General features: G+C 34.9%; 1 protein-coding gene across 6 annotated transcripts in view; it reads right to left on the bottom strand.

The window, feature by feature from the left end:
- The window catches only part of CUL5 (cullin 5), a 130138-nt gene that overhangs the window by 36645 nt on the left and 81253 nt on the right, over nt 1-12240 (bottom strand). For all 6 annotated transcript variants that reach the window (XM_055547793.1, XM_055547794.1, XM_055547792.1 and 3 more), the window contains 3 exons: nt 4091-4184; nt 2704-2834; nt 2343-2450 (listed from right to left, as the gene is read on the bottom strand). In XM_055547793.1, the coding sequence (XP_055403768.1) occupies nt 2343-2450; nt 2704-2834; nt 4091-4184 (333 nt within the window). The remainder of the gene's footprint in view (nt 1-2342; nt 2451-2703; nt 2835-4090; nt 4185-12240) is intronic.

The raw sequence follows: 12240 nt of genomic DNA, 5'->3' as shown, positions 1-12240 counted from the left end.
TCAAGCTAAGGATTTCAACATGCTCTTGTCATGTTATAATTATCATTATTCTCAAGTGAGGTCTTAATGCAGCCTGATAACCATAACATTGTCTCTTGTCCACAGTCTCCTAGAAAATATTTTCATATCACCTCCTTTTTCTTCAAATCTCCAGTATTTCCTCCCTCATGCATATTCTCAGCTGATGATATGGACCTCCTATTTCACTGAGAAAACCAAAGTAATCAGAATTCCCTCCTCTTTCTCCAGCATCATCAATTTTCCCTTTCTCCATTATTTTTATAGCCTCAGTATGCATATATATTATTTTAAATCTTAAAGATTCTCTCTTGGCTTTGTCCACCTTCAGCTACTGCCCCATATTTCTCTGTCTCTCATTAAGCTAAACTTCTAGAAGAATTATCTAACTCACTGTCACTAATTTCACTACTACCATTCTTATTTGAAACTGTTTTAATCAGGCTTTCAACACTTCTACTCCAATCAATCATTCTTGTCAAAGTCACTCACAACCTCCATGTAGCTGAAGACCACAGTCGGTTAGATCCTTATCTTACCTGACCCGTCAGCAGGATTTGAAAACAGCAAACCATGCCCTCCTCCTGCAAAGAGTGTTTCCCACTTGTTTTCTAGCACAACATTCTCCTCTCTCCTCAGGAAAGATGGTTCCTATTTTCCCGATAACTAACTTTAGAATGCCCCAGGTCAATCCTTGGGTTTCTTCTCTTTGCTACCCTCACTCTTAATTTGAAGTGTCAGAGCTTTGAAAACCATCTATATGCTAAAGGTCCCAAATTTATTTTTGCAGGCCTACCCCCTCCATTAAGTTCCAGATCTGATGTTGCCATATGGATGTTTAATAAACATTTTAAAGTTAACTTTGTCCAGAATCGAGTTCCTAGTCTCTCTTTAACCATCTCCCCGGAAACCTGCTTCTTTCAAAGTCTTCATCTTCCCTCACCTCAGCAAGCATATACTTTTAACTGATCAGAAAATCTGAGTGTCATCCTTGACTGATCTCTTTCTATCACATTCCACATCTGATTCCAGTATCAAGTCCTATATACTCTATTTTCACAACACATTAAAAATCCAACAACTTTTGACTACCTCCACCTACTATCCTTCTGGGCTGCGCTCCCATCATTACTTAACTGAATTACTTAAATAGGTTCTTAACTCATATTTTTGCTTCCTCTCTTGCCTCCTTCAGCCTATTCTTTTTGTAGCAAGACAGGTGATTCTGATAAAATGTTAAGTCAGATCCTGTCATTTAGTTTAAGATCTTTCTATGAGTTTCTATACTACTCAGAGTAGAAATAAAACTCCTTACCATGGCTCTCACAGTCTTATGATGATCTGGTCTCCTGTTATCCCTGACTACCCATTTCTGATTTCTTACTATTCTCCCCCTCACTCAATCCACTCTGGCCACAATGATCTCTTTCTTCTCTGGTTCTGGAACATGACAGGCATAGTCTTGCCTTAGAGTCTTTACAAGTGCTGTCCCTTCTGGCTAAAGCATGATTCCCTCAGACAGCCAGGTGACTTATTTCTTAATCAACTTCAATCTTAATCTGAATGTCACCTCAATAAAGCCTTTGCAGGCCTTGATTCAATTTAATATTTCAAACCACCTTATTACCGCCATACTCCCTTAAATCCCTTTCATATTTTATTTACCTATGTACCTTTCTATCCATTTATCTATCTAAACATAGTGGAGAAAGCTACTATGGAGAAAGCTGATTGTCTTTTTAGAGTCTAGAAAAATATTTCACTTGGGAAGTAAGGAAAGGTAGTTTAAGAGTGGAAAAACTAATGGTAATTTCTAGTGATAGGTTTATGACATTGAAAAAGATACAACTTTAAGGATATTATGTTTCATTATCATATCCTAGACTATAATGATGGGAAATAAGGTATGGAAAACAGGGATAAATATGATATAACTCTCCTAAGAGCCGTAGGAAAGGAAATAGGACAAAGAAATCAACTCTGCTTGGGACAGGATGTGGGAGGAAGCAGAGATTCAAGGAAGTACCAAGAGAAGTATACTTTGAACTGAGTCTTAAGGAAGGATGAGTAGGAATTCAATAATCAGTAATATTCTAAAGAGGAAAACATTCTTGAAAAAATAAGGAAGACAGCTAATTTCTAGCTAAATTCTGGTCCACAACCATACCCAATCCTTACAAAAGCATATAAGAAATCATATGTGCCCTCCACTGTTGAAAAATAAGAGTTGCTAGGTTTTTTACTTTGTAGTTTAATAGCATAATGATGCAAGTTTCTTACTACAATTAAATTATGACAATAGTGTTAACATACAGGAATATTACCTTGTCTCTTGCAGTAAGAAATCGTGGATCATCTTGAAAAGCTTCTTTGACAAGTTTACTGAATCTATTAAATAGTGTAAGTAACTGCTCAACATACTTCTCAGAGTCCTAAAAAATAAAGTGTTTTATATTAAGATGAGTTTTAAAAAAGAGACTAATACACAAAAAATAAGAAAATATAAACATAATTTTAATAAGTCATTATAGCTTTAAAATTTTGAAAATTTTCTGAAATATTTTTTTCTTAAGAAAGGTATTCCAACATCACTGTTTTACCATCAATTACTAGTTTAAATACCTGATCCTGCATTTACAAAACAACCTTGATATATACCTATTATTGTCATTGAGGAAAACTTACAGTAGTAATAGTTTCAGCAGCTGCTACCATATCTGCCAGGCCCGCACTGATGATATGCTCCTCCAAGTCTTTTAACATTGGTTCTATTCCATTAGGAACTTTGTCCATCAATGAAAACATTAAATGTAATTCTGAAAGGATAGGACATACTCATGTAATCATTTCATCCATCAGAATAGATTTTCTCTTTGATTTGTATCATGGATCTAGAATGCCTATGATAATAAGAGTGTGGGGAAATATTAGTTGGAAGTTGACAGCTTTAACAGTATTCTGCAAGTACAATTAGTTTAGGAGTTGTTATAATAAGCATAAGCATAATAAATACTATAACTGCCTGACCTACCTTCTCAGTCTGACACAAATTATTTTTAAAAGAAACTCTAAATAAAGTGATCACATACTGTAAAACCCAACTCCTCTTAAAAGGTGAGTCATCTGACTTTCAATAAAATGGAAAATATTTATTCTAAGAAACACGAAAGTTTACACAGAAGATAAGTACATTTCATAAGCTAGATGTAATATTAAACACACGATACACAGAAACATCAAGGGGTAAAATAATCATGTCCTTAGATTATTCAGAGTGATAAGATAATATAAAACTGTATTCATAAAGCATTTTTCAGTTTACAAAACTTTCTCCTTTTAACCCCCACCTTGGATCAGTGGACTCTACTTAGTTTGGCATATAGAAATTCAAATATTTCATTTGTACCAAGTGAGAAACTTGCTTTTACTACAAAAATACTTCTGAAGAATGTATAGATTTAAGTGAACTGAAATACACACTTGAAACGCAACTAGAGATTAAATAGGACCTTGCAATTTTATAACATGAAATCTAGAGAGCAATACATCAAAATGTGAAAAGTGGTTGTCTCTGAGCAGTAAGGATATGAGTAATTTTTCTTTTTGGTATGTATTTCTTTTGGTATTAATGTACTTTCTACTTCCCCAAATATAACTTTATGGGGGAGAGGGATCAAGATTACCAACACAGGGAGTTTTATTGCTTTCTAAAAATATTTGTCATAAAGTTCCACACAAAAGTCAAATTACCTAGTTCTATCCTATACTGTACATTTATCATTTAAATTAGCCTTTAAAAGCAGAGTCTTACTTTTGAGAACAAATTGAAATGTACATGAGCACATACAAACATACTGATACCCAAGGAGAAAAAAATCCTTAAAATACAAGTTCATAATCTTCTTTACAGCATTTCTAACTATGCTAAATATTTTTATCCTTTTCTTTACACAGTTTGCCATAATGAAAATACCTATGTATAAAAGAATGATCTAACAGTAATGTATTAAAAGTGATGTGCTTCAAAGAAATCCTATTAAAAAAGTATAACTTTATGTACTGTTTTACCTACTTTCAGTTTCATTTCGCTTGATCATGCCTTGGCACTCTGCTAAGATAGTCTCTTTAAAGGATGTCACCAGGGCATTTACACAGCATTCCATGAGCTGAAATATATCAAAAATTGGTCAAGGCTATTATAAGCACAAATAAGGCACAAATCTTCTCCACTCTATTTTGCTTTACAGTTCCATAAAACCACATTGTTCAATAACAGCAAAAAACTAAGTATACTGAAAGTAGATTTTACTTACCTTTATTAGAGGATTGATGAAGATAGATACTCTATATTTGTTTACCAAATATACTCCCCCCTAAGGAAAAGCCTAGGAACTCAGGTTCTCTATAGAAATTTCAGTAAAAGTCCCCAGTGAGGGAAGGAAAAAAATTTTAATCTACAAAATCAAATTTAAAAAACAAACAAACAAACTTTAATGAACTCTTATCTGGAGAGAACCTGTGTTGGAGTTAGATGCTAAAATTCTAAAAGTATGAACATTCAATTCAACTCATAGTAGGTATCACTGCTGTGGGCACCAAAGAAGTGTTAGAATACCAAGAAAAGAAAGCTATAACCTCAGATTTGGAGAAGATCACTATCTTATAAAGGGCTGCTGCTGCTGCTGCTGCGTCACTTCAGTCATGTCCGACTCTGTGCAACCCCATAGACGGCAGCCAACCAGGCTTCCTGTCCCTGGGATTCTCCAGGCAAGAACACTGGAGTGGGTTGCCATTTCCTTCTCCAATGCATGAAAGTGAAAAGTGAAAGTGAAGTCGCTCAGTCGTGTCTGACTCTAGCGACCCCATGAACTGCAGCCTACCAGGCCCCTCCATCCATGGGATTTTCTAGGCAAAAATATTGGAGTGAGGTGCCATTGCCTTCTCCACTTATAAAGGGCAAACTTTAATAAATAAACTCAGTTAAGTGGCAAAACACACACATACAAACAAAGGAACTATCATTTTTTCTGGGTAGTTAAAAAGGTCTCATCCACCTGATGAAATTTAAATTGGATCTTGAAAAGTGAATACAGGTCTTAAAATGGATTGGTTATTTTAAGGATATGAAACTGACTATGGCAGTGAAGAGATAATAGGAGAGAAAGCTAGAAAGGTAGACTGGAGTGAGATTACGAATAAAGATCTAAGGTTTGGGACTTCAAAGGTTGTTGTTGCTGCTTAGTTGCTAAGCTGCGTCTGACTCTTTTGCAACCCCTTGGACTGTAGCCCACCAGGAGCCTCTGTCTATGGGATTTTTCAGGCAAGAATATTGGAGTGAATTGCCATTTCCTTCTCCAGGGGATCTTTCCCATCCAGGGAATGAACCCATGTCTCCTGAATTGCCAGGCAGATTCTTTACTGCTGAGGCACCAGGGAAGCCCATTCTATAGGTATGAAAGGTTTTAAACAGAAGATAAATGTAATGAACTTCTATTCCCTCACCAAGTCATTTTTAAAGGATCAGTCTAACTGATCAGCAAGGTAGGTAGTACTGAGTGGTAGTAGGGAGACTGACAAACAAGGCTGTTTAAAGATTCTAAGTAAGATGATCAGGGTCTAACATTCTGGTTGGGTCTCAGGAAAATCCACCCCACTCCATCACTGCTCCTCTGTGTCATATATTTTTACTCTCCTTGCAGGTATCAAAATGAATAGGTTGTGATTACCTACACAAGGTACATTAAGGCTGATATCTCTCTTCTTCTTAAAACAGACCAGCTATCTGTATTAAGGAAAGGGAATTATATGTGCCTTACAAGTTCTTTGCTAAAAATTCCTCTTAGAACTGACTTAATGTTGCTAATTACTGAAGCTGAATTTGAGAATGAAGATTCATTACACCACTGTTTCTATTTCTTAAAATGTTAAAAAAAATTTCTGCAATAAAAGTTTTTAGGTCCCTCCCTCTTTGAGAATTATGCTAATGAATTTAAAGTCCATGTATGTCAATTCTGTCCTAAGAAAAGCAATAGATATATGAAATGGTTGAGAAATTTCTGCCAAGGTGGGAAGCTCTGACCCAATTGCTGAGTAATTTCATTCTATAACGGCTCTGGAATATGCACAACAGAACACTCCCACTTTCAACAGAGAATAGGTAAATCTAACTATATGTAACTTATTCTTATAATGAATAAGAAAGTGAAACCAGAATAAGCTCTGTTTTCTAAAATAAGCTCTATTTTCTATAATCATCTGTTTTCTATTTCACTGAAAATTTACACTTGAACATAATCTAGCTCTGGAGTAGTCCAAATTCTGCAGACTCTAAAAAATCTAGAGTTGTGTGTTTCAACCTGTTTGTTGTGAAATGTTTTAATGGCTGTGACCAGCTTTTCTTTTTAAAATAATATAGAACAGAACTACAACAAAAATATTAAAGTGCTTCACATACAATAACAATGAATATTATTTCATATAATTTTGTTTCAGATATGAGTAAATAAACAAAGAACATACTAAGTTACAATAAAAAATGTATTTCTTATTATGGGTTTCAGTGAGGATTAAAAGGAGAGGCTAGGGAGGCTAGGTGGTCCAATGGTTATGACTCAGCCGTTCACTGCTAAGGGCCTGGGTTCGGTTCCTAATCAAGAAACCAAGATCCTGCAAGCCATGTGGTACAACCAAAAAAATAAATGAATAAATAAATAAAATAAAGGAGAGGCTACATTGACAAGATAGCTGAAGTAAATTGAGCAGAATTTGGTAACTGCTTAGATGACAGGAGTTAGGGTTATAACAGGTTACTGAGGAAAAAAAAGAAAGGTTACTGAAGCACTTTCTAGCTCGAAAGGTTAAACAAATTATTACAATAACTAATATCTTTTAATGAGAATCTATGCTGTACCAAACATTGTGCTAAATCCTTTACATACATTATCTGAGTAATACCAATATGTCATTTAACCCATGACAACCTTAGAAACAGATATTTAACATATGAGCAAATACGCTTAGAGAGGCTTAGTTACTTTCAAATGTTATACAGTTCATAAGATCTTGAGCTGTAATATCAGGTCAGGTACGTGAATCCAAGCCTATGACTTTTGATACTATATTAGAGAGCAAGTATATATTTAGTAATGGCTGTGTGCTCAGAAATTAGTTAAGTGTTGTAAGAAATAGAGAAGATAAAACATGGTTTATATGCACAATACTCTCACAATATAGTTGGGGTTATGCAACTATAGTATATCCAAAAATGTATGTATTCTTCATACATAACAGAGGTATATGAAAAGTTCAATTACAATAAAGCAAAGAAGTGGAAATAAACACACTATTACTACACTATAAACTTCACAAGGATAGACTGTGCTCTGTCCAGCTATATACTCATGGACTCAACACAGTGCTTGATAAATAACATAAAGCAGCCTATAATCTGCTACTAAATCAAGTTGTAGAAACAACAGATACAGTGGGAATTCAAATAAGAGAAAATGGATGAAGGCTAGAGTATTTGGAGAGACTACTGCAAGATGGGCTTTAAGAATTCTGAAGGATTTGAATAGGAAGAAAAGAATAGTAAAACAATACTTAAAAGCATGAATCCAAGAAAAAAATGAACAGAATGAAGTATATGAATCAGTAATTATTTCTTAGTGGGTAGGATGACTCTTATTGGACAGTATTAAGTTGGAAAAAGAACTTAGGACCAAATTATGAAGGGAAAATAATGATATTATGGTTTCTGAATAAATAAGTAAAAATTGAAAGTGATGCTTATAAAAGAGTAGCCTGAACTCACAAAAGAAGAAATACAAATGGTTCATAATAAGAATAAACACACTCAGCCTCACTAATTTTTCTTCTTCTTTTCTTGGTCATGCCATACACCATATGGGATTTTAATTCCCCAACCAGGGATGGAACCCATGCCCTCTGCACTGGAAGCACAGAGTCTTAACCACTGGACTGGCAGGGAAGTCCCCCAGTAATTTTTAAATGCACATAAAAAATCTTTTAAAATCTACAATACCAGGAAATTGGAAAAATTAATAGACTGACAAAACTCAGATCAGCAAAAATAAACAAGCATACTGTTAATGGAAATAAGAATTAACAACAATATTTCTGAAAATCAGTTTGGTATTATATAGCAATCTGTAAAAGGTGCACACTCTTTGCTTCAGCAATCTCATTTCCAGGAAATTCCATTCCAAGAGAATGCCACATGTAAGAAAGATGTATGCATAAAGATGTCAAAAATATAGAAGGATATAAGATATAAGCATGTAAATATATTCCAGGAAGAACTATTCATAAAAAATAATCTATAATAATAATGAATAATAATGAAAATTCCGATCAGTAGAGAATTGGTTTCTATAGTGCATATATATGATGAAATACATACAGGCATTAAAAATAATGTTACAATACAGACGTGTTTAGCGTACCAATGTACATCGTATTTTTTTTAAACTTTGGAAAAAAAAGAGAAGAAACAAAAAAGGGAATTCCCTGGTGGTCCAATGGTTAAGACTTTGCACTTTCACTCTGAGGGCCTGGGTTTGATCCCTAGTCAGGGAACTAAGATCCTGCATGCTAAAAAAAAAAGAGGGGGAAGGAAAAGAAAGAGTAAGAAAGGAGGAAAAGGAAAGACATGAAAAAAGGGATCTTAACCAAATAAGTATTACAAAACAGTGATCATTGTTGAATCTGCTGGCTGAGTTTGGAGGGTGGGGTTCATTACACTATTTTCTCTACTTTTGTAAATATTTGAAAAGTTTCATAGCAAATAATTTTTTTAAAAAAAGAGAGAAGAATTATGGTATAGATCCCTGTGTATTGAAAAATCCTTTAGAAAACTACTTTATATAGGCAAAAAGAAGAAAGGGCAGTTGCTTATTTCCAAAGAGTCTTGCCATCACAAGAGGGTCAGATCCTTGAGGGCAGGGACCATGTTATTGCTGTTTTGTATTTTTCTCCCCATCATTTACCAAAGTCCTACAAACAGAGTCAACCCTGAGTATATGCTGGTTATTTGAAAAATACATCTTGAATGGAAAGGATAGTGATAAACCATCTCTCTCACCTTGTATTCCCTTTCTGTCTCCTTTTGCTAGCTTCCGTGAAGAAAAAAACTTTTTGCCATATGTCATCAATTCCTGTATTTTGCCTGAGATGAGCACAACTTCTAAATCCATAGCAATCTCCCCAGAGGTCTGCAAGGTGAAACACTTTAACTATCAATGTGCTTGATGTTTTACCTTCCTTTATAGCAAAACTCTTCAAAGATGATGCCTGCCATAAAACACAGCAGGCACTCAGTATTTGTTGAATGAATGAATGCATAGGTCTGTGAAGATGAAAGTTTGGATAGGTAGGCTAACTGACATAGTAGAGTCTTTTTTAGTGGTATTCAATTTGCACAATTAATGCTACTTCACTGAAGTTTAATGAAAGCAATAGGAACAGTTCTGACTTTTGTTATGTAATTCCATATAAGTAATAATTTGCTTTTCCCTGAGCTATAAAATAGAGTCATCGAATTAAAAATTATTCTAGATTACTCCACCTTAAGATTCTACTTTATCATTATCAGGTCTTTAACCATACAAAGATATCTATAATGTATTCAAGAATTCATTTATTCCATGTATGGCTATTCTCAATATTAACTTTTTTTTTTAAACCTTTATAACCAGTGTTAAGTTGCTTCCTTTCTAAACTAATTATACAAGTAACTCTCTATAGACCAATGAAGCCAATTAGACTCACCTTGACTTTTTAAATACCACCCTTAATATACTTAAATACTTGAAGTTTAACAAGTACTTTAATGCTAATAACTTATGACTTGTGACCTTGTTGCTAATTCAGTTTTTTACTCAGTGTTTTGCATATGTAGTAAAATAGTTTCTGTCTGAGAATAAGTAAGCAACTTCTGTAAACCACAGCCCTAAAAGTAAAAGTACCATGCTAGGCACAGCGCTTAAATGTTTTGATATGGTAGTGCATTAAACACAAGTAGGCATTATCCCACTTTACAATTTGAAGAAATTGATAACGGGCACACAGCTAGTAAAATGACAATGGAATTAAACTCCTCACCTTCTTCCAACATGTATGCCCCTAATCAGTGTAACACACTGCCTCCCTTTCAGAGCTTTGGTCACTGTGAAGAAATGAAGACTAACCATCACCATTTCACTCTCTCTATTCCATCATTCCATTTAACTCTAGTGTTACTTTGAAGACAGGAAGCAGTTCTGTCTTCTTATCCTTGCTATCACAAGGCTTGACATAGTTCAGATGCATAATAAATAATAAACATATGACTTCAGGTAAAACCAAGGTATATAAGACTATCACCTAAAATACTAATAGCCTCAGAAAAAAATTTTTTCAAGTTATTTTCTTTTATATTTTTTCTCATTCTTTTGGGCATTAATTGATATATAAAAGGAAATACTTTATATACTTTACATAAAATAATAATCTCACTACAATGAGATTATTGTAAATATTTTTTTTCTTTCTGCCCCAGTGCCTTTTATTTTTTTATTCTTTATTTTTTAATTTTATTTTATTTTTAAACTTTACATAATTGTATTAGTTTTGCCAAATATCAAAATGAATCCGCCACAGGTATACATGTGTTTATTGTAAATAATCTCACTATTTGCTACAATGCAGGCAAATGCCATGCTTTTGTTAATAGTTTATCCCAGGCCCTCTAATCTACTTAATAATCAGTAAATTTGCCATAAAATTTCTAAATTTGGAGAAAATGGAAAATGTCACAATATTAGCCACACTTTTAATCCAACAGTGTTAATTTTCTCAACTTTTTAATGCATAATAATGTGAAAATTTTTGAAAGAATGGCAACATCATTTTAGAGGGACTGTTTTTTTCTCATTCTTTTCTTACTGTTAAGTGTCACTTTTTGTGGTCAATAACACCTCTTCAGGCAGCAGAGCTCTGAAGCCTTTTACCCAGTTTTGCTCATCTGCCACAGGCCCATCCAATGATAATCAATCTTACTAGAACTGTGTGTGTAATTGGATCTAGGTGGGATTAAGTTGCTCTCCTATAAGTAAAAGTTGAAGTAGGCCTATCAGACATCTAATACAATGCAGCTGCTCAGAACTCTTGGCTTAACTTACTTTCTAGGTTCTCCACTGAACTGCAAGTAGCTAAAGTTGCTAAATGGGATATCTTCTAGATGAGTCAAGTATCACTATATAATACCTACTACAAACACATATATACTGATAACTCAAGCATGCTTGCAACATGTATACAAAGACACACTTACACACAAAGTGTATGATCCACTCAACCCAAACTAGGCCAATTAGAGTGAGGCTAATTAAAACCAGTGGGGTTAAGACTCTTCTCAGGTCACAAACCAAAGGGACAAACTGGCAGCATTCATGATCCTGACTTCAATTCAACACAGGTGCATTGGTGACTCAAATAACATGAGCACTATTACTACAGATGAGATAAATATCCAACAGTGAAAAAAATTTAAGATTTCAAACAAAATATATATCCAGTTCAGTTCAGTTCAGTCGCTCAGTCGTGTCCGACTCTTTGCGACCCCATGAACTGCAGCACGCCAGGCCTCCCTGTCCACCACCAACTCCCAGAGTTCACTCAAACTATATTACCATTCTTTAATTTACAAAATAATATTATACCTAGAAAATGAGGTGTATTACTAGTATCATGCAAAAGTGTTTTGGTTTATAAGTAAAGTAAAATTAAATTCTAGATTCAAATAAGTATAAAGAAGATTTTCTCTTACATGAGTGGCCAGTGGGACCACTGAACATTAAAATGCCTCTACAAATTCACACTTGCTGGAGGTAGATACTGCTGCTGCTGCCGCTGCTGCTAAGTGGCTTCAGTCGTGTCCGACTCTGTGTGACCACAGAGACGGCAGCCCACCAGGCTCCTCCGTCCCTGGGATTCTCCAGGCAAGAACACTGGAGTGGGTTGCCATTTCCTTCTCCAATGCATGAAAGTGAAAAAGGGAAAGTGAAGTCGCTCAGTCGTGTCTGACTCCTAGCGACCCCATGGACTGCAGCCTACCAGGCTCCTCCTTCCATGGGATATTCCAGGCAAGAGTACTGGAGTGGGGTGCCATTGCCTTCTCCGGGAGGTAGATACTACCTTCACTGAAAACTTTTAGCCTAGAGA

This window comes from Bubalus kerabau, chromosome 15 (assembly GCF_029407905.1).
Source record: "Bubalus kerabau isolate K-KA32 ecotype Philippines breed swamp buffalo chromosome 15, PCC_UOA_SB_1v2, whole genome shotgun sequence".
Taxonomy (NCBI): Eukaryota; Metazoa; Chordata; class Mammalia; order Artiodactyla; family Bovidae; genus Bubalus; species Bubalus kerabau.
This window is presented reverse-complemented; position numbering and strand designations above follow the sequence as displayed.